Consider the following 26,144-nt stretch of genomic DNA (forward strand, 5'->3'; position numbering starts at 1 on the left):
TTTCAACTTCTGTGTGTTTTTATGTCACCTGTGAAAAGACACATTCTTTCTGCTTTTTAGTACCCCGCCCATCATTTTCCTCATCTCACTATATGTATTTGGGATTCCCCCCCCCCCCACACACACATTTTAACCTTGGGGAAGGCCTCCTTATGTCATAGTTAACAGGCATAGCTCTCTTGCCCAGTTCCCTCTCCTTCCCCAGGGCTGTCTGCTTCATACCATCCCCTTTGGTATTTCTCCCCTCCACCTGGTCTGGGTGAAACTTGACAATCTGGGGTCAAACTCTGCCAGTTGTGCTAGCATTTGTTTCCTCCAGGATGATTTGCAAATGCCCAGAAGGCTTTTTCAGACTGTGTTCATCTCAGGGATGACTAGAGAGTGGTGAGAGTTGTAGGAATTCTCATGGGTGAAATTGGTTGTTTTCCTCTCAGTCTTGTTAGTTACACCGGAGGGGCAGAGAAAAGGTGAAGGAAACTGCATTGTGGAACAGGTAATAGTGAAAGAAATGGTGGCAAGACGGGGAGGAGAACGGGGCAGGCAATGAAGAAAGGGCAGTACACAGTGTTCGGCTCTGGCAACTACAATAAGCGATAGGATTATATTGGAGTCTGGTCATAGGGAAGTATGGACCAGCATCTGAGATTGGCAAGTAAGGTAAACATCTTTTGCTTGAGCAGCTAGACATTTAAAGTAGGAGACCCATGATTTCTAAGTGGTGATAATGCACACTCACTGAAACAAAGGAAGATTCCCAAGTGCACTGTGATATGCCTGTGCTAGATTATGCCAGTGCGATTTCAACCTAAGTGTGTGTGTCAGGGGTGAGGAACCTATTGCCTTCAAGCTGTTGTTGAGCTCCAATGTCCCAGCCAGCACAGAGATGTTGAGAGCCATATGTCCCCAATCCCTGGAATATGGGCCATGGAGTATGTCTGTGCATGTGCATGTACAGATGAATATGTGCATATATAGACTAGATAAATAGAAGCTGTGGAGAGCAACCATGGGATGCTCGAACCAGAGTGGGAGAAGAGAGCAGTAGATGTGAGAGAACAAGGTGGTTATCCACAGTGCAGCTGTGAGCAGACTTTGAGAAATATTGTCCCAGAGGAAGAGGTAAATATGAAAATAAAGATAAGCATTATTCGTGGAGTCTCCCACCCTTACATGTTCCCACTGTTTGCTGGGAATCTGGCTAGTAAACAGATAAAATGGGGGAGAACATCCTCTCATAGGCTAGCTGAAAGATAACTTTTCCTTCAGTCTGATACATTGGGAATGTGGGTCTTGTCTGGTAAATATTGAAGAGCACTAACACACCAGCAGAATTTTTGAGTCTTTTGGCCATACTCTCAGCAATCATGGATCACATGAGCACTTACTAAATTGTGTGAGACATTAAATCCTTATTAGCAGCTTAAACATAGCCTCTTAGCCATAATTTCACATTTAGGTTTGCTGGGCCAATTTCTCCACTTTAGAAGATCCGATCAATTAAATGTGTGTTACTTGTGTTCTGCAAAGCCCCTGGCTTGAAGCATCATGCAGAAAAAAAGATACAGTTAAGAGAAAGTGAAACACACTTTAAGTCTCACTGAAATAAAAAATAAAATAACACTGTGCTTAGATCATGCTGATTTCAGTGGATTGTATTAGTTGGGATTGTAAAGAATTATGAGTTGAACTTGGATAGAAATTAATTAGCCACATTAGTTTAGTTTTCTTTAATTTTTCCATCACTTACCATGACCAAAGGAAATCCCAAAGAAACTGAGCAGAAAAAGTGGAAAAAATGAATTCTGATAAACTATGCAGTATAACAGTAGATAATGCAGTTTCTGTGCCCTATCTTCCCTCAGTTTATCACAGGTGTTACAAGAAACAGTAGTGCCAAGGGAGAGAAACAAATCTTCAATAACAGGTAGCTGTGTTGCTATTTTAGCATTAGTGGCATGTTTTGGTTTGGTTTGGTTTTGAAATCCTAAAAGAGCATATTTGGTCCAGGACTGCAGTCTTTACAAATGTTTCAGGAAAGAGGAAGTTTTGAGTATGTCCATTCTCAAGAAGGCCTTGTATAGATTGTAATGCTATAAGGACAGTTTATCTGTAACACTGTAGACAGTTGGGGATGCAGGGATTTCTTGAGCTGCCCTGCTTTCACTATAATGTCAGCAGCTATAAATTAGGGATTTAAAGGCTCAAAAAACTGCATCCCCTTTCCAAAATTTTCAATTTGATTTGGCAATGCATAATCAGAAGCGTATAGTCCACCTTGACGGATTAGAGCTACCAGAGCAGGTGTTTTGGTTTCATTCTTTCAGACAGTCGGAGGTGGTTTTGTTTTTATTTTTTGGGATGGGGAATGTAGTGCCAACACCCTGAAAGGAAATGGTGATCTGATTCCTGGTGAAAAAGGGGTAGGAATCCAATTTGGAATTGAGTGAGCATAACTGTTGCCTTTTTTATGCAACATATTTTAGCTTATTGTGGCATCTCTACTCCATGTATTTCTGGATTAAACTGATTTTTAAGATCCTTTCTGGACTGGTTTTATGCCTGGTTTTGGAATAAAAACTGTATTGATTGCATTAGTGCATAAGTAGCCAAGGCAATACCTTCAAAGTGTTGTTATACTACAACTCCCATTATCCCTGACCATGTTGGCTGGGGCTGATGGGTGTTGCAGCCCAACAACAACTTGAGAACATCAGGGTGGCTCCCCCTGTGTTAGTGGGTAACCCATATCAGTAAATGGACATAATGAGTGTGACCTTGTTGATTGTCCTGGGCCTCTCACATAACTTTCAGTGCAATTTACTATGGTATCTTTCTGGGTACTTTGTGGTGGTAGGATTAGGGAACACAGTCTTGCAGTGGTTCTGATCATTGTGGAGGATTGATCCTAGAAGGTGGCTCTGGGAGATTATAGACTTTCTAGCCTTTGGCATTCAGGGTGCCACAAGTTTTCATCTTGTCCCCATTGCTTTTTAATATCTGTATGCAATTACTGAGAATGGTCATCCAGAAGTTTAGGCTGAAGTGTCACCATACACTGATGAAATTCAGCTCTACCTCTCAATATAAGCAACAAACCTGAGGAATTAATGTGGGTGAACAAATTCAGTGCAGATAAGACAGAGGTGCTGTTGACTCAGTGCAGATAAGACAGAGGCTCTGTTCTCTGCGTGACTATAGTCAAATTTGTTTGGGACTTGGTTATCCTTCCTTGTGTCCTTACCCCTTCCTTCCTGGATTTGCTGGTTGTAGCTTTTTTCCTGTTGCTTCATGGTGAATGGAACAAAGTTTTCTCCTTTCACTTGTAAGGAGCAGGGAAAGGGGGCTGAAGCAGGAAAATCCCTTTAGCGGGAAAACAATCCCTACCCTTGCATACAATAAGATATGGCAGATTGTATAGGGTGAAAATCAAGTTTTAAATTTTGCCTAGGATTGCAAAAGAGCTTGCACTTGTGTGCATTATCTGAGCTTTTCTTTCTGCTCTTTTAGAAGGTTGAAGAAGGCAGTCAGGATTCATGTTACGTCTTTCCTCCCAAAAAAGGACAGAAAATGTGGATTGTGAGAGAGAGGACCAGTCCTTCTAGCCCCTTCCTGTGTTCTTCCCAGTGTGAATTCATTTTCCCCTTTTGGAGAATATAGTGTCTACAACTCCATTTCTGTGTCATGCCAAGCCCACTAGTAGCCCACCCACCCTGTTCCAGAAACAGGAGTTCCATTTTAGGCATGCACACAGGCATTTGTTTACCTGTCCATTGCCATTTTTTAAAGAAAACAACAACAATGAACTATGTTTTCTCGTATAACAGACTTGCACAAAACAGTAGGTTAAAAAATAAGTGTGTGTGTTGTGCCTAGATGCACAAACAGTCCACCAATGGAAGTAGAGAGAATAGTCCCCACCCACATTGAAAGAACCCACACAATGTGCTTCAATATGTCCACAGTTGGGTAACATGAAAAACATGTTCGTCCCTGTCCCCCCTGAAAATCTCAGTTAAAGTTGGGAGGATGGAGAACAACGCCAGCACAGGCTGCCACTTGAATGAGGACAGTTTCGTGTGGACAACCTGAAAAATATACACACATGGGATGCATCGATTCCACTTCAAAGTAAATCCTGAGACTAGCAGAATGTTTTTCTGAAAGCTCCACACAAAGGCAGGCTGTGCTATGCGAAATGCAATCTTCCTGTAAGTTATATCCCCACCTACTGGGCACAGTTAACTCTGATGCATTCAAATACCCTGCTGGTGGCTGCTGCAATATTTCATAACGTGCAGAAGCGGGGAGTTAGAAAAATATGTAAACGGCAATTGTGGCTTGCAGCTTCCTTTAATTATCTTGAGGTGTCTTGTTTTGCTTTTAGATATGTGTGTGTGTGTGTGTGTGTGTTTTGGTGGCAGTGGGAGACTAAGAACATGTTTTCCTGGGAGAGGTAACACTTTGCTTTGCTTCCCTTCAGGGGCCTTTTCATGCTAACTAAAACAAGAACAGCAGCCAAACGCCCAGAACTATGACATCGGCCACTGATTTTGATCACTTGGAGATTCAGCAGCAGTACAGTCGGATCAACGCTCGCTGGGACGCATCTGACGATGAGCTGGACAATGACAACAGTTCTGCCAGGCTGTTCGAGAGATCTCGGATCAAAGCTCTGGCAGGTACACACAGCATTGCCTCATGCAGACATTTCTTTATATGCTGATCCCTAACTTTTCTCTCCTCACTGAGTAGTAGCACACGTTGGTAGGATCTGTTTTTGCTGCTATCCCTTCATTTTTCAAAGAGCCCTCTTAAGAGCTCTGCACAACCTGCAGGCCGCCAGCTCAATTACCAAGCACCAGTCTGCCAAGTTCTTGATGGCGTCTCTGTTTTTGTAGTCCCAGGCAGGCAGGCAGGAAAAAACAAGAGCTTTCTTAAGACTCTGGCAGCCTAATGTATGTGGCTGGTAGGTTGCATTTGGCTTGGGTTGGTCAGGTTGTCTGGGATTGCCTTAGAGCCTAATATTATGTTAGGTGGTGCTTATATGATTCTTCACCATAGGCTAGTGTCAGAGCATCTTGGAGGCTTTAATGTAGCTTTGCAAATAAGTACTGAGGCCATATATCACCTGCTGTGGCCATCTGCCCCTCTCTCATCCATCACTCCCTTTTGCTACCATCATATCAAGGGCAGTCTCTCAAAGAGAAGGGGAGAGAGCTCACACACTTAAGTAGCTATATAGCAGGCTGTGGTTTCCCCACAGCTGGGGAAATGCTGTATGGCTACAAGACCTGCAAGCACATACTCACATACTCACATGCACTTGGAAGGAAAACAAGAGACAAGGTGTATGCAGCAAACATATTGCTGTATTGTGTTTCCTTTGTGGTCAATAATCAGGTGCAGAGAGGTCTGAGTAGGCAGGTGGCAGTGGGAAAGGTGGACAGACAAGGGGATTTGTCAAGTCAGGCACCCACTAAAAGCTTTGTTTTGCAACTAGAAAGCCAGTGCTTGCAGAACAAGACTGTTAAGTATTTTTAACAGGCTTCTTTGCACTTGGGAGAAAGAGAGATGGCATATACATTACCTACTGAACTGCATAACTTTGGGCACAACACAGCCGTGTAGAATGAATGAAAAGCTGAGTGTAGACAAATGAAAGTGGTAGGAATTTATATTTAGGCCAAGGAAAGGCCTTCCAGTTAACTGAGAGAGGAGGCAGAAATGGTGGGAGATTCTATTTGTGAATCTACAGGGGTTCTTTATTTAAAGGGATATTGCTGTATATTACAGGCCAGATTTCAAGGGCAGAAGAGTGGCCACCTAACTTGGTAGCCTTCTGGATGAAAGCAAGAAACTCTCCCCATGTCATTCATATATCTGGCCTGAAATCTCTAATTTTTAGCAGAAAAAAAAAACATTTTTCAGCCTTGATACAAAATGCTAATTTCAAACCAATACAAATCTAAACAAGCTTCCAGACTTGTTTAATTATTGCAGCTTCTGGCCTAAGATCTTTAAGGTTTGTAGATCTTGGAAGTGGCAATGAAGCTTTAACAAATGATCCTCAGAACAGCTCACATTTGCAGTGTAGAAACACGGCTCAAGAATTCCATATGATGAACCACCTGCTGTATCTTCATTTGAATTGTTCAGTTAATAACTGGGGTGCACGATGATTGTTCCCAGCCGGCGTTTTAATGCTTTATGTGCAGCCTCGGTCCTCTAATGCAGTGTTTCCCAACCGGTGTTCCGCGGCACACTAGTGTGCCGCGAGACGTTGCCTGGTGTGCCGTGGGAGGGAGGCGGGCGAGTCGGGCGGCAAGAGGCGGGGCGGCGGCGGCGAGGATCCGCGTCAAGCCGGGGGCGGCTCCGCGGTGGTGGTGCCGAGGTTTCTCTCTCCATTCTCCCCTCACACACACACACAGAGGAAATAACACAGGATCAGCTGACAGGACCCGGCCAATGGGGCGGCGGAGGGGCAGCGCGCGCAAAAGGGAGGAGCGCGAGACGGCGGCGGCGCAGGGCGGGAGGGCGGCGCATTGCGCGTGCTCAAACTCGCCCTCCGAGGCGCAGAGGGGAGCTGAGCAAGCGCCTTCTTCAACCACGCGCTCGTTTAAAAGTTTCTCTTTCAAAAAGGAAACATGGGTTTCTTCCACCCCATTGGCTGCGACTCCGCCCACTCCGTCCTCCTCCCCCTCGCCCGCCCGCGGCGCCTCGCTCCTCAGCCTCCGCCATGTACCGCTCGCTCCGCTCCCTCCAGCGCCTGAGTTGCGCCAGGGGCGCCGCCGTCCACGCGCGCCAGAGGGGCCCGCCGACCTGCAGCCGCCACACGCAGCCACGGAGGATGGTGAGCGGCACCCCCCCGCTGCGCGCGCAATGGAGGGAGGGAGGGAGGCGCAAGGGCGTCAGAGGTGACCTTTGCCGGCCTCTTTGCCGGCCTGAGGGGCCCCTTCCCGCCTTTGTGGGCCTGACGCGGCCTCAGGGTTCCCTCCCTCTCTCCACATATATAAATTGGCTTTTATTATTAGCGCTTTCGCATTCCTTTTTCTCCCTCCCAGGAGCTCCGGTGGGGGGGGCGGGCGGGGCTCCCCGCCATTTACCCCCTACAACAACCCTGTGAGGGAGGCCGGGCTGAGAGGATTCCAACCCGCGTCCGCCCCCGCTGCTTCCTTCAAGTGGCGTCCTGGGCGAGGACAACATTTGACGGCCCCTCCCTCAAATATCCCTCATTTTCGCAATAATTCATTTTGGTACAGCTGCTTTTTCCAACGGATCTGTTCAGTGTTGTTATTTGCGCCCCTCTGCCGCCAGCAGCGTCCCAAATCCAGCACTGGTGCCAAGCACTCTGAATTGGGAAGTGGCCCCCTTGGGAAGAGGGAGGCTTGCCTCCAAGTAAAGATGAATATGAAAGTACCTTGTTTTTAAGGGCCTGCGGTGGTGGTGGCTGTTTAACATCCAAGGCTCACAACACAAAAACACAAAACTACATTACATGGGACAGTGGTACCTCGGGTAACTGAGGCTTCAGGTTACAGACTCCACTAACCCAGAAATATTACCTTGGGTTAAGAACTTTGCTTCAGGATGAGAACAGAAATCGTGCTCCAGCATTCAATTTTTTTTTATAATAATCTAAAAAAGTTAACTACAGCTTTGAAACTTCCCAGGAGAGGCCGCCCAGCGCGGGGCTCTCGCCGTCTGCCTGCCTGGCTGCCTGCGAGCTCGGCGGGCAGCGCCTCCGTCCGCAGCGCCCGCCTCGCGGCTCTCATTCCCTGCCCCTGCCAAAGCTCACCCAGCCAAGCCGCGCTCTCCTTCCTGCCTCGCTTTGCTGCCTCCTCCCCCCCCCACCCCCAAAGCTTGGAGGTTCCCCGGCGCCGGCCCACAGGTTTGACTCCCTTCTCACACCTGTTTGCGCTCCTTGCACGGAATGGGGCGGATGGGGAGGAACGGGGCTCGCCGCTGCCTCCGCTCGCCCTCCCCCCCTCCGCTGGCGGTCCCGCGATTCTTGGCTTTTTGGCGGTTGGCACAGAAGGAAGGCAAGGGGGGGGAATTGAAACTTACACTTTCGTGCGTCCCTCCCGGCGTGACGCTGCGCGCTGACGTCACGGGGCTGTGGTGTGCCTCGAGATTTTTTTCATGAAACAAGTGTGCCTTTGCCCAAAAAAGGTTGGGAAACACTGCTCTAATGAAGGCTTGAATCTGACATGTGCCTCAAGTCACGACTCTTAACAAAATCTGAATTAGCTGAACAATAAACTGAGATCATATTGTCTAAATATTACTCACTCCCCAGTTCACTTTTGTATTTGAACCCATCAGTTTGGCTAAATAGAATTTTAAGCCCTTGGGAGCCTGGAGCTCATCCAATTAAGTCGGGTGGGTGGGAGGAAGAATCTAATGCAATTAGAGGGGTCCCTAGTCAAAAGCACTTTCTCCCTGCAGGGGAAACGTGCAATAAACAGGCAGTAATGTTTCTTAGCACAATATATTGGGGAATAGGGGAAGTGAATTCTGCGTTGGAGGAATGGGGGAAATGGGAGAATGAAGCAATGATAGTTTACTGCAGGTACGCTCCTCAATAATTTGGAATTGCCTGCAAGCTTCCTGTTGACAATACACCATGTGGCAAACCCAGTTGCCTGGGTCCAAACATTGTGTCCAAGCACACACACACCCCTTTTCTTTTTTCTCTGGCGTTTTCTCTGCAAAAACCTGCTATTTAAAGTTCAAAAAGAGCAGGAAAGAGCAAGGCAAAAGGTAAGTGTGGATATGCCCTGCGTATTACTGTGTCCCAAAGCACAGTTTGTCCCTTCTTCAGATGGGTTCAAACAGTACCCTGCTGTTATCAGTGATTCTGGTAACTGCCATAGCTATTTTAGTCACTCTGACACATAACTTGAGACTTACGTTTTGGAAATTCCGTTCTTGGATTCCTGACACATCGCAAGCCCTGTACCCAGTAGCTAGCTTTCTAAAAGCTGCCTGATTTTAAAATGGAAGTGCACCTTAGCTTCTTTCTCCTCCATGGCTGGTTCTTGCCTTCCATTCCTCGCTTTACACAAAGGAGGGGGAGGTAGAGTGAGAGGAAAGGCTAGGATAGTTTAAATTAAATTACAGTGATGATGTAATTAGATGAGCTGTGTATTATTCATTTAGTTTTCTGGTCCTGGGAAATGCAATTAGCATCAGAGTAAGTGTCAAATTGTGGACATGCTGCACCTAATAAAAAGTTCTCAGAACAAATTCAGACTCTCTCTTTAATTGATCTGAGTAACTGAGCTTCAAGAAGTCTATAAAGGTATAATAGTGAAGAAGCCAAGTTCAGGAACATATCTTAAACAGCTTTTGTTCTTACTGCAGTGTCTTTTTAAGCTTCAAAGATCATTCGTGTGAAGGGCAGGAGGCAAAAAATACTGTACTACTGATCAAGCAAGGACCAAAGTTCAATATCCTAATACTGAAATCCTAATATTCATATCAGGCCTGGCCAATCCAGAGCTTCATACTGCCTGAAAGTCACATTTGCCAGTTTTTCAGAGCCTTGTTCTCTACTGTGCCTTAAGGTGGTTCTGATTCGTCAGCACATGCAGTCTTGATTGACTCAGCCTCAGCCAATGTGATTCCCAGTTCAAGGCTTTATGTCCCTGTGACAGAGTGGGCCCTTGAGGGTCACATGCACCACACAAATTAAATGGAAATGCACACAACTGCTGTCACAGAGTAGACTCCAGTGTGGGCAAACCCCCAGGGCAGCCATACTGCTTTGTTTCCAATAAGTGCATGTCCAGTAGCTGCCTGCTGAAATGTTGTAATTCCAGAATGGTATTCTGGAGAGTAGTGGTAGTTGGGCTTTGGAACCTGAGTGCTAGAGAATAATAGTTAGAGGTACAAGGAACTGTGCAGGGCACTAAATTCTGACCTTTACAAAGCTCCTGTCTGGCTTTGGGGATCTTACCAAATACTGTCCAAACATTTAAACTTTCCTTGGATGCTATAAGGCCTAGAAGCTGACTAGTTTTAAAACAAAAACAAATCATTGAGATTTTCAGAATACAAAATTTCCCACCGCATACCAGAGTTTGCACCTGTGCAGCAGTTTTACAGAATTCATGTGGGTGTGCATTTTTATTATGAGTGTTTGAGTTCAGTGACTAAGATAGTCTTCTCTTGTTTTCAGATGAGCGGGAAGCCGTGCAGAAGAAAACCTTCACCAAATGGGTGAATTCCCACCTGGCACGTGTGACCTGTCGCATTTCTGATCTCTACATGGACCTCAGAGATGGAAGGATGTTAATCAAACTGCTGGAGGTTCTTTCTGGAGAGCTGCTGGTAGAATTCTCTCTTACTTTCGCTCTTCTATGGAACTAACAGTGCATAAGATACATGAATTCTTGCCCTAAGGAAAATAATCATGCTCTTCCTAAGTATACTTCTCGGATTACAAAATTATTTTTCTGCATAGAAAACAAGGTGCAAATTGTGTGTAGAGCATCAGGAGTAATGTTTGTGGATACAGGTTTTTCACAGCATATATTGGTACCGGGAAGCCATTTTGTGTTTCCGATTTTGGAATTAGTTTAACCTATAAAGTTACTCTAATGCAGGCTGTTTTTCAACAGCCATCCCTTGCATGCTGTCCTTCATCTTCTCCTTTCAGCACATGGCACATTGTAATCTAGATGAGATAAGATGACCATTGGAGAACAAGATAAATGGAAGATTGTGCTTTGGTGTTGTGGACTGGGTCTCACAAAAGTGAGCTTTGTTCTGGTTCCATGGTTGTATGATATCAGATATCATATACAGATACTATGTTTTGCATTTTTTGCTTTTGAGAACAAAAAGTAGGCAGCACGTTTAAGTAGGTGAGAAGAATTAGTAGGCAACTTTGTAATATGTAGCTGAAATGTATGTATGTTCTGCATATTTGGAAACCTACCATTTGTCATTATTTTAGCAAAGGTTTAGAGTCTGTGTTATTGAGGAGATCCCCTTTTGCTATTGCAAGAATTAGAATTTGTTTCTTAAAAGAGAGTAGATGCAATGTGGGTGTTCTCCCTTCAGGGAATTGGGTGATGGCCAATCACTCTTAGAAGTCTAAATACCACCTTTTCCTCACTTCATAGCCCAAACCCACCAAGGGGCGCATGCGGATCCACTGCCTGGAGAATGTGGACAAGGCCCTGCAGTTTCTCAAGGAGCAACGGGTACACCTGGAGAACATGGGCTCTCACGACATTGTTGATGGCAATCACCGTCTGGTGCTGGGCCTTATCTGGACAATCATCCTGCGCTTCCAGGTGAGTGCTAGGCCAGATCCCCACAAAAAGACAAAGAGGAGCTTATCAGTAGGATATCATGTTCTGACAGCAGCAATAAACTAGGGTTTATACCTGTTGGCAGATTACTATTTGGGGTTTTCATATCCACACTCTTGCTTGTCTAGGGTTGCAATATTTCAGAAAGTGAAAATCTGGATGGAAAAGTTTTTTTAGTTTTGCCCAAAGTTGATGAATTTTTTCAGTAAAATAAATAAATAATGTTTCTGAGCTATTTTTAAGGGAAATTGGCAAAAACAACACTGCTGACATTGGTTGCCATATGTTCGGATTTCCCCGGACTGTATTCTAGGAATGTCCAGGAAATTCCAGACATATGCCAACCCTATGCTTTTCATATGCTGAAAATTAATTCTTCCAGGCTGGAGCAAGTTGCCAGCGTAGAGTTTTTATAGAATGGATGAAGCCATGTCTTCTATTGTATGTTAATAAATATTGCTCTATTGAATTGTAGCCATTAGCACTCTTTGACTTTTCACGCCGCTAAAGGACATAAAGAAAGCAGAGAAAGAAGCAGGAGATCTTGCCACCCAGGGATGGGAAAGTCTGCTGTGAGGCTTGGAGGAAGGAAGACCAAGCATACTCCTGAACTCTTGAGCTCCCAAAGCATGAAATTTCTCTCTCTCTTTCTTATAAAAGCAGCATCCCTATCACTGTCAAAAGCCCTGTTTATGGTTTCCCCAAGCTCCACTGGAAGGTTTCAGTGCAACTCTCAATGACAATTTCTTCAAGGATGAAATGTTGCTCCCATATTATTGTAACTTCTGTTGCATCGACCATTGTGCCAGAGATAAGGCTGTCCCATAATCTGAGTATGTGTGCTAGAATTGCTGTCAGGTGTCATTTTAGGCTGGATCATGTCTATTTGTTCTGGGGCTTGTGCAAACAAGTTACACATACAACTGCTGCTGTGGGCAGCAGCTAATCCCTTTTTGGTTGTACTAATCTGACCCATTGTGATATGAAAGGATGCTGATGGTTTTCAAAGCAGTTCAAGTGTAAGCCTTTTTGGAGCAAGACTGTGCCTTTCTGCACTGTCCAGCACAAAAGCCGACATGCGGCAGTTTATACTTAGCAATGTTAATAACACCCTAGCTGAGAATCCATCTTTTTTTTTAACGCTGCAAATAAGATGTCAGGAGAAGAATGAAATGTTTGGTATGTTTGCAACTCGTTCAGTGCAAACCTATGCATGTTTACTCAGAAGTAAGTCTCACTGTGTTCATTGGGGCTACATAGGATTGCAGCCTGAATCCCTGGGAGACCAGTGACTGAAGGTAGGGTGGGTTTTTTCTTCTTCTTTGGGTGTATTACCAGAAATAGGCACCCTGAAATAGGTGCCTGTCTTACAGTTTTACATTGTATTATAACATTTATATTGGATTTTCAACTTTACGTTATAAATAATGTTGAGAATTTAACTTTAGTTTGCGGTGGTGGATAATCTAACCACCCTTATGTGATGCGTTAGATGTGCAGAAACAGCCAGATCCTGAACTTCCCTTTGCCATCCTATCAGACATGGTCCCTTGGAGTCTTTTTAGCGGGAAGTGATCTCTAAATGGGCAGCGGTAGACAGCATGGCGGTTAGATCCTTATGAATAAGGGTAGGGCCTAGATCAGTGTCTTAGTGACAGAAGGGCCAAAGCTGGGCTTGGATTCAGAGGTTGACTAATAATTTTGGAAACGACATCAGAAATGTTTTGCCAAGAAGCTCGTCACACTCCCACCCTAAATGTATAAAGCTCCCTCTCTTGTTGCGGCCCCACCAACATTGGGATGAAGTCGCAAAGGTGATGCGAGAGAGCTTGACCAGAGTCCAGTGCCAACAGAGCACTACCTTCAGCATTGCCTCCTGGACTTTGGCCAAAATGGTCTTTATAGGAGGCTTTGCCCATATTTTACTCCAGGGGTCTTTATATAGTGTTGTGCCTAGGTCGTATTCTCATGCCTAGCGCAATCCATCTGCATTTCCCATCTTGCAGTCAATCAGCAGTTTATAAATAAAAGAAACAGAACCCTTTGAGTACGAAGCAGAATGTTCAAAAACCGTGGTGAAGCACAGGCTAGTCACTTCCTTGAATAACCTTTTAAGGAACGTCCTAATCTGTAACAACTTAAGCCAGGAGTGTTTAACACCCTGAAACTTGTCATGTAAGACATTCCTTGTATAGGTCTCCCTCTAGTCATTAAATCTCAAATTTTGTACAACCCTTTTTCCTTCCACCCCTGATATGGAGCATATGTATCTTGAAAGTGGAAAGCAGGGGCGATTAAGAAAAGGTAATAAGGGGGAGTCCCTGGAACAAATAATAGTGTTCAAGGTGGAGTGGAAATGGTGCGGTGCAAAGTACACTTTGGAATGGCAATATTGTTCAATAGAAGAGGCATCATAATCCATTTACTGTGCAAATTCAGCAGATTCCCCCTTCCCCATGTTGTAATGATGTGAAAGGACTGTTACCTTTGCTAAGTTGTGTGTGCTAAGAACCTGAGATTCACATACTGATTCACAAAGCATCTGTGGTGATAGGCCTTTAGAGTGGAATATTTTTTATTTCAATTTAGATCCAGGACATCATTGTTCAGACTCAAGAAGGCCGGGAAACCCGTTCCGCGAAGGATGCATTGTTACTCTGGTGTCAAATGAAAACTGCTGGGTATGATGACTGCAATATTTCCAACTCAATGAATGCACTGTGACCAGTTGACTTAAGCCTGCAGAACCAGCTAGGGAAACCTGGATGGGACCATGATGTTGGGCCATGTTCCTACTCAGTTCTTACCAATGATATAACTAAATCTCTCCATCAAAGTATACCACAAAGGACAGAGATCTTTCAGGACTGTCTCATAAGGTGGTTTTAAAATGGGACATATGACTGTTTTTATAATTGTCCTCATAATATTCTCCTTTGTGCCACAACGGCCCTGTTCTCTGTAAAGAATCCAAGCACAGCTTCTCTCCCCTCCACCGCAATTACCCTGGTATCTTTCGCTTTTCATGAAGGCTTAGGCCTTGTAATTGATTCCTTATATTTTTGAAGGAATCGCTTTTGGATTGTCCTATGTTTGGGACAAGTTGAAAATATTTAAAGTGTCTTCCAACATTGCACTTTGGTGGGTGTACAAATTCTCGCAGTGGAGGGGAGCAAGAATCCCAGGCAGGACATCTCTGGGGGCCTGTTCTTCCAGCTCTCTCTGTAATGTAGCCACTGCACTTGCTGACGTCTTGTTTCAAGTGCCATGAACTGAGTCATTTATGGGTAGACTGATAATGCATGGAGAACTCTCTATAGGGCTTTTTTATTTATCACTTTATATGCTTGAAAATCTACTTCAGGAGGGTGCAAAAAGCCCAAGCATCCCATGATATGTTGACCTTGACATGACTGTCTCAGTGCAGATGAAACTAGGAGCCAGAACATTTCTGTTTTCACAGTAGGGAGAATCAATTGCAGGAGTAGCCCCTCTGAGCCTCATCATTATTATATTGTTTTAAAATGGGAAATCTGCTTCCAGTATGATTAACAGAGCATATATCTTTGTGCATTTTTGGAGTGCATAGAAGGAAATAGCTAGAAAGGATGGAAACAGCCTGTGGGCCACAGTCAGCATTCCCCCAACCTTCAGATATTCTGAACTACAACTCCCGTTATCCCTAGCTGTGTTGGTTGGGGCTAAAAAGCAAGTAGAAGGCACCAGGTTAAGGAAGGCTGAGCTTGTCCATCCCATGGAATGCTAATTGGTCTTTGCTGGTCTTAGAGCAGAATTCAGGAGCTACCAACATGGTGCCTTCCAGAAGTTGTTGGACTACAACTCCCATCATACCTGACCATTGGCCATGCTAACTGGTGCTGATGGGAACTGGAGTCCAGCAACATCCGAAGGTAACCATGTTGGCTACCCCAAACCTGGATGATCAGAATTGTCCATCCAGACCAAACATCCTTCTTTTTATAGAGCAGCACCTGCACTTTGAAATGCAAACTGTGCCTGTTAGCATTTCCCACATCTGCCTTTTAATTAAAAGTTAATTCTGGTGTTTTCCAAAGTACAAGATGTGGCTTGAAAATGTAACTTGTGCCAATCGAATTGTGCATTGGTTGTTTTCTCTTTTAGAGAAAAGCTTTTCCTCATATAAAATAATGTCTGTAATTGGATTACCGTTTTGTAAACTCTTGGACTGAATTATAAATCCTTTTGTCTTCCCTTCTATTTCCCTTTGTAACGCAGCTATCCCCATGTTAATGTCACCAATTTTACATCCAGCTGGAAGGATGGCTTGGCATTCAATGCCCTTATTCACAAGCACAGGTAAGGACTGGGGACAAGCCCTTCAGAGAACTTAAGTGCAGTGGGTTGATGGACACCTGAATGTTTTGCTGGTGTTCCTGAGCTAGCCTAGTAATGATGAGTGTATGTGCACACATTTGGCCTCATCTTTCCTCCATGAACTCTGCCTCCTTTCCTCCACTAGTTTGCTGTAAGTCTCAATTATCATTCGTACTATTTCTGCTGTTTGGAGGTGAGTGGCATTTCTTATGTTTCCAAAATGTCATGATCCATGAACACAAAAGAACGAGTCCAATGAGGACTGAGCATGCCCAGCAGTCGTGGAACGCTGAAATAGACTTGCATTCAACCAACTTTTTACTCAGAGTAGACCCATTGAAATGAAAAGTCCTAGGTTATTCATGGCCATGAATTCCCATGGGTCTATTCTGAATAAAAGTTAGTTGAATATAACTCTGAATGTTGGGGAGGAGGGAGATATTGTGTGTGAGGAGGAACAGAATGGAGTATCTCACTGACAGAGATGCCGAAGCATTTTGTTGCAGGCCTCACTGGTAAACTTAGCTTTCACTTCCTTTTGCATGGTCCAGTTGGCCTACCACACTGCGTGCTTTAACTTTCCCACTGTCCTCTTAATTTTTAGGCCTGACTTGATTGACTTTGAAAAGCTAAAGCACTCGAATGCCAGGCACAACTTGGAGCATGCTTTCATTGTGGCGGAACGGCAACTTGGCATCACCCAGCTTCTTGACCCAGAAGGTGAGTCTGTTTGGCTCTGTGCCTGCCCTTTTTAAATTGAGAATTGAGCTGACGAGGCAGATGAGAATTATACAGAAGAAGTGTCCGTAAGTGCTGAGGAAATGGTGGTTCACCTGAGGAAGCCTCTGAATTGGCTGCAGAATGTCTGACTATAGAATATCATGAGGTTATGTATACATAAAGGTGGATGCAAAGCTCTGAGGTTTTTTTGCAGCTGTAAGCTCTCTCACAGCACAATCCACCAGAAAGCTTTTCTGTTGCTGCTTTGCTCTGAAATGAAAGGGAGTTACAGGGAGGGCTCAGTCAGCAGAGCATGGGACTCCTCATCTCAGTGTCGTAGTTCAAGTCCCATGTTGGGCCAAAGACTCCTGCCTTGCAGAGGAGTGGACTAAACAACCCTCATGGTCCCTCCCAACTCCATGATTCCTTGATTCTAAATCTTTCTGTATTCTTGTGCATGCATTTTTTAATCAGAGCCTTTGATGCTGTTGATTTTTAGTCTGCTGTTCCTGATCATGGGTTTTATTATGATGTGTTATGTGTGTTTTGTTGTTCAGGTTGTTTTCCTCCTTTCCTATATTTTTATTTATGAGCCACATTCAGTCTGAACAGAAAGGAAAGCTATAAAGTGCAAAATTTAAGCCCTGCACAGAGACACAAATCAGCCACGCTGCATGCAGTATGAAAAAGTTATTGGTGGAAGTCATTCCTCCAGTTGTGCTCCGTGAATGTTTTTCTGTAAAGCCAGCATAGCTAACGGTTAGGCATGATGGGAGTTGTAGTCCCAACAGCAGAGAGGACCACAGATTCCTCCTGGTTTGACAGTTGTGGAGTGTATTAAAAAAACCTATCCCCTTAGCACTAGTCACAACTTTGATGGTTTAGGCCTTAGGCGGAATCCTATAGTCTTCATTCAATTGAGTGGTGGTGAAGTGGTTCTCTGCAGCGGCGATAACAGGGTTCCCCCATTAGAGGGGTCTGGAGGGAACTCTCGGAGCCAGTTGCATAGGGCCAGTGGGCCATAGAGCTTCCCTCGGCATTGGGGGGCCATCCATGTAAACTTGCGTTTTGCAATGGCTCCACCCCCAAATAGACCTTGTCATGCCTCAGTTCCCCAGCGTGGGAGCTGGGAGGGATACACGCCCAATGCCTATGCCAAGGCGTCTGAATTCAATAAAGTTCCATCCATATTAAATCCCAGACCGTTGCTGTGTCCATTCATTTTCCCTCCTTAGCAGTTAGGCGTCCCGGATGTGGGGGCTCTGCGGCCAGGCACGCAATGCAAAATTCTTCTACAATAAGTTTCTCCTACAAGGATGGGCAGTGTTGTTGTTGTTGTTGTTGTTGTTGTTGTTGTTGTGTGTGGTTTTTTTAAAAAAAGAATTACTTTGTAATAAAGAATTGGGGAAAATGTCCCCACTGTGTAGCCAGGAGATGGGTGGATGGGTGGGAAGGGGAAGAAGCAAAGATCTTCCTGGGGCTGGTCCAGGTGGTCCATCAAGTGACAGAAGTGGAGAGGGAGCAATGAAGCTGAGTGTCAGCTCAGTTACAATCTGAGTAGGCTGTGGAGTTCTCTTGCTGTGAAGAGCGAGGTGTGTGTATCTGAGTGTGCTGTGTTGCTTTCAAGGGGTGGGGGGGGGGTGGCAGTGCACACCAGCTCAGCTCTGCTCCATCCACTTGCTGTGTCCTGGGCTGTAATGACATGGCAGATTCTACAGTGATTCTCAGGTATTGGTCATCACCTGAATGCACAGGAGGCACTGGATCTCACTTGCTCTCACTGCTTTCTAGAGTTCTCCTAATGCTGGTGGTGCATGAAATCTTTTCCTTTCCCCCCTTTTTTTACACCAGCAACTTCCTGTGGGTGCTAAAAATTGCTTGCAGGGCCTATAGTTCACCATGCCTGGTTAGGTGAGAGGGAGTTTGTGCCCAGCAGTTAGTCAGCTAATTAATTACCAAGCATGGCTTTCTTGAAGTCAGAATGCAGTGGTGCTGAACCCCATGATACAGTTTAGATGACACACTTACCCCTAGAAATTGTGGGAAGTGTTTCTGCGCCTCAGTAAGTTGTCGTATTGTTAGAAGGCACATACCTCTTTCCTTTCAACATATCGCATATCCTCCCCATGGAATTCAGTACAGTTGAGGTTGTAATTATTTTGCTTTTGTTTGTTTATTATAGAGTCAGGGCTGCTACATGCATTATTCCATTTAGGCATTATTCCATTTAGTTCTTATGCCTCTATCTTTCCTCCCATGCATTCCATTGTTTTCTTATCTGAGGATGGCTGAGCAGTGAGGTGGCTTGTTCTGCTACATTGTGGTGTTCTGCTACAAATTGAAAAACAAAGCTCTTGGGCACAGTGTAGAGCTCTCTTGACCTTCTGTTTTCTATTCAGATGTCTTCACGGAGAACCCGGATGAGAAATCTATCATCACCTACGTAGTTGCTTTCTACCACTACTTCTCCAAGATGAAGGTGCTTGCTGTGGAGGGGAAGAGAGTTGGAAAGGTAAGGGCATGGTCACATAATACCACTGTACAGCAGGCAAGTCCCTTTACGGTTTCTTTACTACTTCCTTACTAAGCCATAATCACGATAAGCAACAAAGGCCAGTAATTTGCTGCAATGGCAGCCCTGCCGCCTCTCAACCTCCTCTTCTGCTAGGCTGGCTTTTCTTCACATATAGTCTAGTCCATTTAATAGCTCTTCTTTGCAGCTATTCTAGTTTGAACTTGTTATTACTGAATACGAACAATATTGTATTATTGTTTATTTGACATAGCCATCCCTTTCCACAAAAATGTCTCTAAACTACTTAAAAATCCATTAAATACATAAAAGCATTACAATAATTTAAAAATCATAAAGAAGGCTGATCGCCGAAGAATTGATGCTTTTGAATTATGGTGCTGGAGGAGACTCTTGAGAGTCCCATGGACTGCAAGAAGATCAAACCTATCCATTCTTAAGAAAATCAGCGCTGAGTGCTCACTGGAAGGACAGATCGTGAAACTAAGGCTCCAATACTTTGGCCACCTCATGAGAAGAGAAGACTCCCTGGAAAAGACCCTGATGTTGGGAAAGATGGAGGGCACAAGGAGAAGGGGACAACAGAGGACGAGATGGTTGGATAGTTGGATAGTGATCTCGAAACTACCAACATGAGTTTGACCAAACTGCAGGAGGCAGTGGAAGACAGGAGTGCCTGGCGTGCTCTGGTCCATGGGGTCACGAAGAGTCGGACATGACTAAATGACTAAACAACAACAACAATTTAAAAATAAATGTATAAAGAATACCCCATTCCCCTTTTTGATTCCCAGAATGCAGCTGATTTACTCAAGCCACTGAGAACTGAGGTAGCCCCTATCATCATATATAGACCCACCTTGGTTCTGTTAGTATCTTGGTTAGGCCCTAACTGCCAGAGGTTGTGGAAACTTCTGACAGAAAATTAACTGAGGGGTGAGAGACTCTCTGTTAACTACCAGGGAGTGGCTTTTCCCTTTTCCTTGCCCCGCCCTCAAACCCCAGGAGCCTTCATAAGGGAGTAGTATGGTTATTAAGAAGTTTGTGTGTGATAACTCAGTTTTAGTTCCTCTGCCTTAACATTTGGTGGCATCTTGCTATTCTCACACTTCCTTTTACAGCTGGACAGGTGGTTCTTGTTAATCTTCCCTGACAGGCCTGAGACTTCCAGCCTGCCATGCAGCCCAGAATTTCTAACGTCAGGCTTGTTGACAGTGCAGAAGATTTCCATATGCAGGATCTGTAGGTTGACAATGGGCTTGACATATTTCCTTGAGCAGCAGGTGCCAGGGGAGCAACACTTTGTTTATTCCTTTCCTCAGGTAATGGACCACGCGATGGAGACTGAGAAAATGATCGATAAGTACAGTGGACTGGCTTCAGACCTGCTGACGTGGATAGAACAGACCATTACCATTCTCAACAGCCGCAAGTTTGCTAATTCTCTGGCAGGCGTGCAGCAGCAGCTCCAGTCCTTCAGTACATACCGCACAGTGGAAAAACCGCCCAAGTAAGCACCTGTCAACTGGAAGGAGGATGCCCCCCCTGCCCGCTTTTTGCTGATGTTTACCATTCCCCCCCCCCCAGTAGCTTAAACTGTGCCCATCTGCATTGTGACTCATTCGGTTGTGATCCGAGGCTTTCTGTGCAGATTGGGACATCGTGATGATGATAATGATACTGTAACAAATAACAGTGAGGAGGCAAGCTGAAGGGGAACAAGGCAGTTGATGTACCCTGAATTGCATTTTGTTACGATGCCAAAATAAAATGCAGTTTCAGTGGGTTCTTTTGGTGCAGTTCTGCTGCCTTCCTTCTTCTTTCAAACTGGAGGAATTTGGCAAATGTTGCTTTGTGAATTCCTAGCGATCCCCTGACCTTGAGTTTCAAAGAGAGGAAAAGGAAAAATGCCCCCCCCCCCTCTATAACTGTTAACCAAGGGTTTCTAAACATAAAGATGACAACTTGATGGTAGCTTGAAAAAGATACCGCGTAGTGCTGGTGTTATGTTTTAGAGGCTACAATCCCAAAGACGCTATTGCATATGTGTAGGTTTGAATCAACCCCAAATAGCTATAAGGTGTTTGTGTTCCAGTTTTTTAAAAGAACTTTTGTCACTATCATTCTTTTTAATTTATTTTTATTTATCTGCATGCAAATTGCAATAACTGCCCTAAACGCTGATAAGTTAGACTTCTGGATAGATGATTAGTTTATTTCACTGCTTTTTACCATTAAGCTTCTATGGCCTGAGCTCAGAACACACTGTATTTCAGCGACACTAATAGACATTGCTTGTGTTGCTCATTGTGTCTTCTTCACCTAAAAGTATGTTTTCCCATTTTTGCTGTGTTCTTGGGCAGGTTTCAGGAGAAGGGGAACCTGGAAGTCTTGCTGTTTACCATCCAGTCAAGAATGCGAGCCAATAATCAGAAAGTGTATACGCCTCACGAAGGAAAATTAGTGTCTGACATCAACAGGGTACCTAATGCAGTCCCTTAAAATGGTTAACAGAAATGTGATACATTGAGAATTTCAGTGTTAGGACTTTTCTTCTAGAATTTTAAAAAATTCTTGTTTAATTAATTTAGCTGGTTGGGAAAGGCCCTTAGGTTAGTAACAGGGCACATAATTTGCACTCATAACATCCATGGTTCAATCCCTGCTACTGCATCGTAAAAAAAATGATACAGCAAGATTAGAGAGGTGATCAGCAGCTAATGTGGAAACCAAGGAGGAAGCTACAGGGACAGCTGGATGTGATCCCACACCACAAGCTGAATATGCTTCCCATCAAGTACCTTAGATCTGCTTTGTACAATACTTTTCCTGTTCATTCTAGCAACACTGAATAAATGCTCACATGGACAATCACATGGACAATTTTCACATATATAGTCTGCAGCACTTTCCATGAGTGTAGTGGGGCTTTGGGGGTTGGGGAGTTGTTACCAACTAGTATCTGTTATTGTTCAGTTCGGCACACTGTGTGTGTGTGTGTGTGTGTGTTCACATGAGCAGGTGCCTGGAAAAAAACAGGGCTACTTGCATATACAAGAAAAGTGTTGTGAGAACAATCCCTTAGAGAAAAATACAAGGAGGAACAATAGCTCTTTATCTGGCCAAGCAACATTTTGCTGATGTGAGGTTGGTTAGCGTAGCCTGTATAAGAATGGAATGCTTTGTAGAATGTGCCACACGACATTACATAGGAATTGCTGTGGCCTCTTGATTGTATATTCTGTACCTGCATACTGAATTCTCGTTCTCCTGTGTGCACACATTTGCACAGGCCTGGGAGAAGCTGGAGAAGGCGGAGCATGAACGGGAGCTGGCGCTGAGAAACGAGCTTATTAGGCAGGAGAAGCTGGAGCAGCTCGCCCGGCGCTTTGATCGCAAGGCAGCAATGCGGGAGACGTGGCTTAATGAAAACCAGCGACTTGTTGCACAGGTAATGTGTGGCTTCAGGGATTGTGCTGGCTCCAGTCTCTGATCTGCCTGGTGGCATCAGAAACAGCAGGGGATGTTGGGGGGACACAAGCACTCTCTTGGCACCAGCTTAAAATGGTACCCAGGTCCCTTTGGGGAATTTGGCATGTGCCCCCCCTTCCCCGTCACCCTCTGCTCTATAGCATGCACAAGAAAAGGCAACGTGCCGCCACACAGTTGCTAACCAAAGGCGAATTTAATTTGGGCAGGATAACTTTGGAAATGACTTGCCAGCTGTGGAGGCAGCAAAGAAGAAGCATGAAGCCATTGAAACCGATACAGCAGCCTACAAGGAACGGGTCCAGGCCATAGAGGAGGTGGCCAAGGAACTGGAGATGGAGAATTACCACGACATCAAGCGCATCAATGCTCGCAAGGACAACATCCTGCGGCTCTGGGAGTACCTGCTGGAGTTGCTGCAGGCCCGGCGGCGGCGGCTGGAGATGAACCTTAAGCTGCAGCAGCTGTTCCAAGACATGCTGCACAGTATTGACTGGATAGATGAGATGAAAGTAAGGAAGGGCTTGGGTGGAATACTGCAGGTTGATAGAAAGAAGCCAGCAAATTGAGGTGGAGGCTCATCCTGTGCTCCCATTGCCTGCCATTTCCCCAAGACAGATCATCTTCCCAAGTGACTCCCCCCTGCACACACACACCTCCGGGTTCAAAATGCAGCATTATAAACCCTAGGGAGGCAAGCTGTGTGTGGTAATTTGGAATGAAGAAATGGCAGGCAGGAAAAGGATTAAGCTTTATTTCTGCTACTTTTCTGCTCAGAATCAATTCATTCTGAAGCTGCTTTTCTCATAATAACAATCGCCATCAGGCTGCACTACATGTGGCTGTACATAATGTGTAGCCTGCCCCTAGCAGAGGCAGAGAAAAGGATCCATTCTTCCTTTGTGCTTCTGCAGGCTAAACTCCTGTCTCCTGAATTTGGGAAGCACCTGTTGGAAGTGGAATACCTTCTTCAGAAGCATAAACTGATGGAGGCGGACATGGTCATCCAGGCTGAGAAGGTTCGTGATGTCAGTGCAGCTGCCCTTAGATTTGCCAACGGAGATGGTAGGTGTTTGTTTTCCAAGAAGAATTTTATGACTTCTGTGAGTGAGTGAGTGAGTGAGTGAGTGAATGATGAATGATAATTTCTGAGTTGAGAAGCCCTAAGTATAAAAGGGGAAAGAGTGAGGGGAGACCACCTGTATCCTTGCCTCTTCCTTTTAAAAAATGGTTTAAGGAAAATGCCTCTGTCCTCTCAGAATCATAGAGTTGGAAGGGACCCCGAGGGTTGTCTTGTCCAACCCCCTGCAGTTCAGGAGTCTTTTGCCCAACTTGGGGCTCAAACCTGCGACCCTGAGATTATGAGTCTCATGCTCTGCCAGTGCAGCTATCCCAGTCATCTGTTCCACCTTAAATTGACTGAATTCATAGTAAAACAGGTCCAAGGTGCACAAATTAATTCATAAGTAGGGCCTTTAAGTTCAGCTAGAATCTATAGCACTTGTTGCCTTGAAAACTGCTGGGTCCTGGGGTTTCAGACGGCTACCTCTTGGGCCTAGCTGGTGCGATAGTAGAAAGAAGGATTGGGAGGCAGAGTCTGGCTGATATTGGAGGCTTTTCCAGACAATGATTTTCAGTGCAAGAATTGCACAGTTGTTGCTCATTTGTTGTACTTTTTCCCAATGTCTTCCCTCAAAAGATGTGCTTCTCTTTAGGGAATATTACATTTACTCAGGATGTGAATGTCAGTGTATTGTGTGTGGCAGAAATGCAATTCTCACCTCTACTGGTTGACAAGTGTGGGTGGGAGTGCTGACTGAAATGTGGGTGTGTGCCAGTACCCCAGCAGCTTACCAAATAGTATTTGTGACTGGGGATGGGGAAGAAAACTGATTCAGTTCATGTTTAAAGGTGAACCTACATACCGGTAATTCATACATTCTGAAGCTATAGGCAAGCTGAAATGTAGCCATCCTTTAGAATTCTAACTTTTCCCAATTTTGCAAGGCAGTTCTTTTTGCAAGTACTTTGTAAAAAAGGGTGGTTTTTTTAAAAAAATGCATGCACTAGGGCAAAACGTGCACGAAAATGCATTTATTGATGAAAATAACATACAAAAATGCATTTTATTAGGGAACATGGCTTTGTAAATATGTGCACAATAAGCAAATATGTTATATGTTAGGAGAAATTCACACTAAAATGCTGATGAGTTTTCCACAAAGTGTTTGGAAATTTGTAGAACTGAACTTAGAAGGGGAAAAAATGAAAAACTGAGAGAAACCAAAACTGATAAATTCATCTGTCTCTGTTTGTTGAGTGCCACTAATGAAAAATGGCATAGTTCCTACACTCTATGTGCCATTTTTTAAAAGTCCACTTTAAACTATTTAGAGTCTGTCCACTGTGCATCTAAAGCTTGCAAGCACTCATGTTACCTTTTAAAATATATTTCAGTAGCTAATTCCATCGGAGCCACTTTCTCCACTCAGACCTATACTCCACCATTTCAAGCAACAGTTCCATTTTCTGTTTCCTTTTTATTTTTGAGATGGTGTGCATTGTCCTTCTGAAGCTCTGCAAAGCACCTATCTCTGCTTTTGCTTTTTTGTCAGAATCAATGAACAAATGGAAAGCACAACTATAGCTATCCCCCCATAGCTGTCTGTCTTCATGTCACAGCTACTTAACCACCTGTTAGGTGGGCTGGTCCCTAGCATTTTTAAAAAACCACCTGAAAGTGCCTTATAGATGTTGTGCCTTTTCCCTTTCTGACTTAAAGGAAAATGCATCGTGCATGTCTGCTGATAGTAGCTTTCTGTCCACACATGCTTGTACAGGTTATCGGCCTTGTGACCCAAAGGTGATACAGGATCGGGTGAACCACCTGCAGCTGTGCCATCGAGAGCTGATGGCTTTGGCTGCGGAAAGGAAAGCTCGCCTGGAGCAGTCCAAGCGCCTTTGGAAATTCTTTTGGGAACTGGATGAAGCTGAGAGCTGGATCAAAGAGAAAGATCAGATCTATTCCTCCCTGGATTATGGGAAAGACCTGACCAGCGTTCTCATCTTGCAGAGGAAACACAAGGCTTTCGAGGATGAGCTGCGCGTTCAGGAAACCCACCTGCAGCACACCATCAAAGAGGGAGAAGCTATGATTGCTCAGAATCATTTTGGTGCACTTAAAATCCGCAGAAGGATTGAGGAAGTGAAAGCCCTCTGGGCCCAGCTGCAGGAACTGGCAGCTTTCCACAAGAAAAACTTGCAGGATGCTGAGAGCTTCTTCCAGTTCCAGGTTGATGCGGATGACTTGATGGCCTGGCTGCAAGATGCCCATCGTCTGGTGTCGAGTGAGGATGTGGGGCATGATGAATATTCCACTCTAGCCCTTGTTAAAAAGCACAGGGACCTTTTAGACGATGTAGCAGACAACAAGAGAGTCATGTACAACCTGAACAGGCAAGCGCAGAACTTCCCCACGGAGTTTCGGGATGATCCAGGATTTGAGAACAGACTGAAGGCCATCCAGGCAATGTACAATGAAGTTGTGTCCCTAGCAGATCTGCGTAGGCAGAAGCTGCAGGATGCCTTGGATCTCTACAAAGTTTTCAGTGAGACAGATGCATGTGAGCTTTGGATGAGTGAGAAGGAGAAGTGGTTGGAACAAATGGAGATTCCTGATACCTTGGAGGACCTGGATGTCGTGCAACACAGGTAAATGTCTGAGG

General features: G+C 44.7%; 1 protein-coding gene across 30 annotated transcripts in view; it reads left to right on the forward strand.

Annotated features, from left to right (window-relative positions):
- SPTB (spectrin beta, erythrocytic) overlaps positions 1-26,144 on the forward strand; it is a 99,235-nt gene that overhangs the window by 34,792 nt on the left and 38,299 nt on the right. For 16 of the 30 annotated variants that reach the window (XM_083463831.1, XM_083463843.1, XM_083463825.1 and 13 more), the window contains 13 exons: positions 4,481-4,679; positions 10,181-10,332; positions 11,130-11,303; positions 13,911-14,002; positions 15,579-15,659; positions 16,282-16,397; positions 18,797-18,909; positions 20,253-20,440; positions 21,294-21,411; positions 22,223-22,381; positions 22,629-22,931; positions 23,334-23,484; positions 25,260-26,130. In XM_083463831.1, coding sequence (XP_083319957.1) covers positions 4,532-4,679; positions 10,181-10,332; positions 11,130-11,303; positions 13,911-14,002; positions 15,579-15,659; positions 16,282-16,397; positions 18,797-18,909; positions 20,253-20,440; positions 21,294-21,411; positions 22,223-22,381; positions 22,629-22,931; positions 23,334-23,484; positions 25,260-26,130 — 2,666 coding nt within the window. In that variant the 5' untranslated portion in view covers positions 4,481-4,531. Of the gene's footprint in view, positions 1-1,862; positions 1,925-4,421; positions 4,680-10,180; positions 10,333-11,129; positions 11,304-13,910; positions 14,003-15,578; positions 15,660-16,281; positions 16,398-18,796; positions 18,910-20,252; positions 20,441-21,293; positions 21,412-22,222; positions 22,382-22,628; positions 22,932-23,333; positions 23,485-25,259; positions 26,131-26,144 lie in introns of all 30 variants that reach the window. The other 14 variants (XM_083463846.1, XM_083463835.1, XM_083463823.1 and 11 more) reach the window with 3 other exon arrangements.

The sequence above is a fragment of the Podarcis liolepis genome (genome assembly GCF_965112155.1).
Source record: "Podarcis liolepis genome assembly, chromosome: 1".
NCBI classification, from domain to species: Eukaryota; Metazoa; Chordata; class Lepidosauria; order Squamata; family Lacertidae; genus Podarcis; species Podarcis liolepis.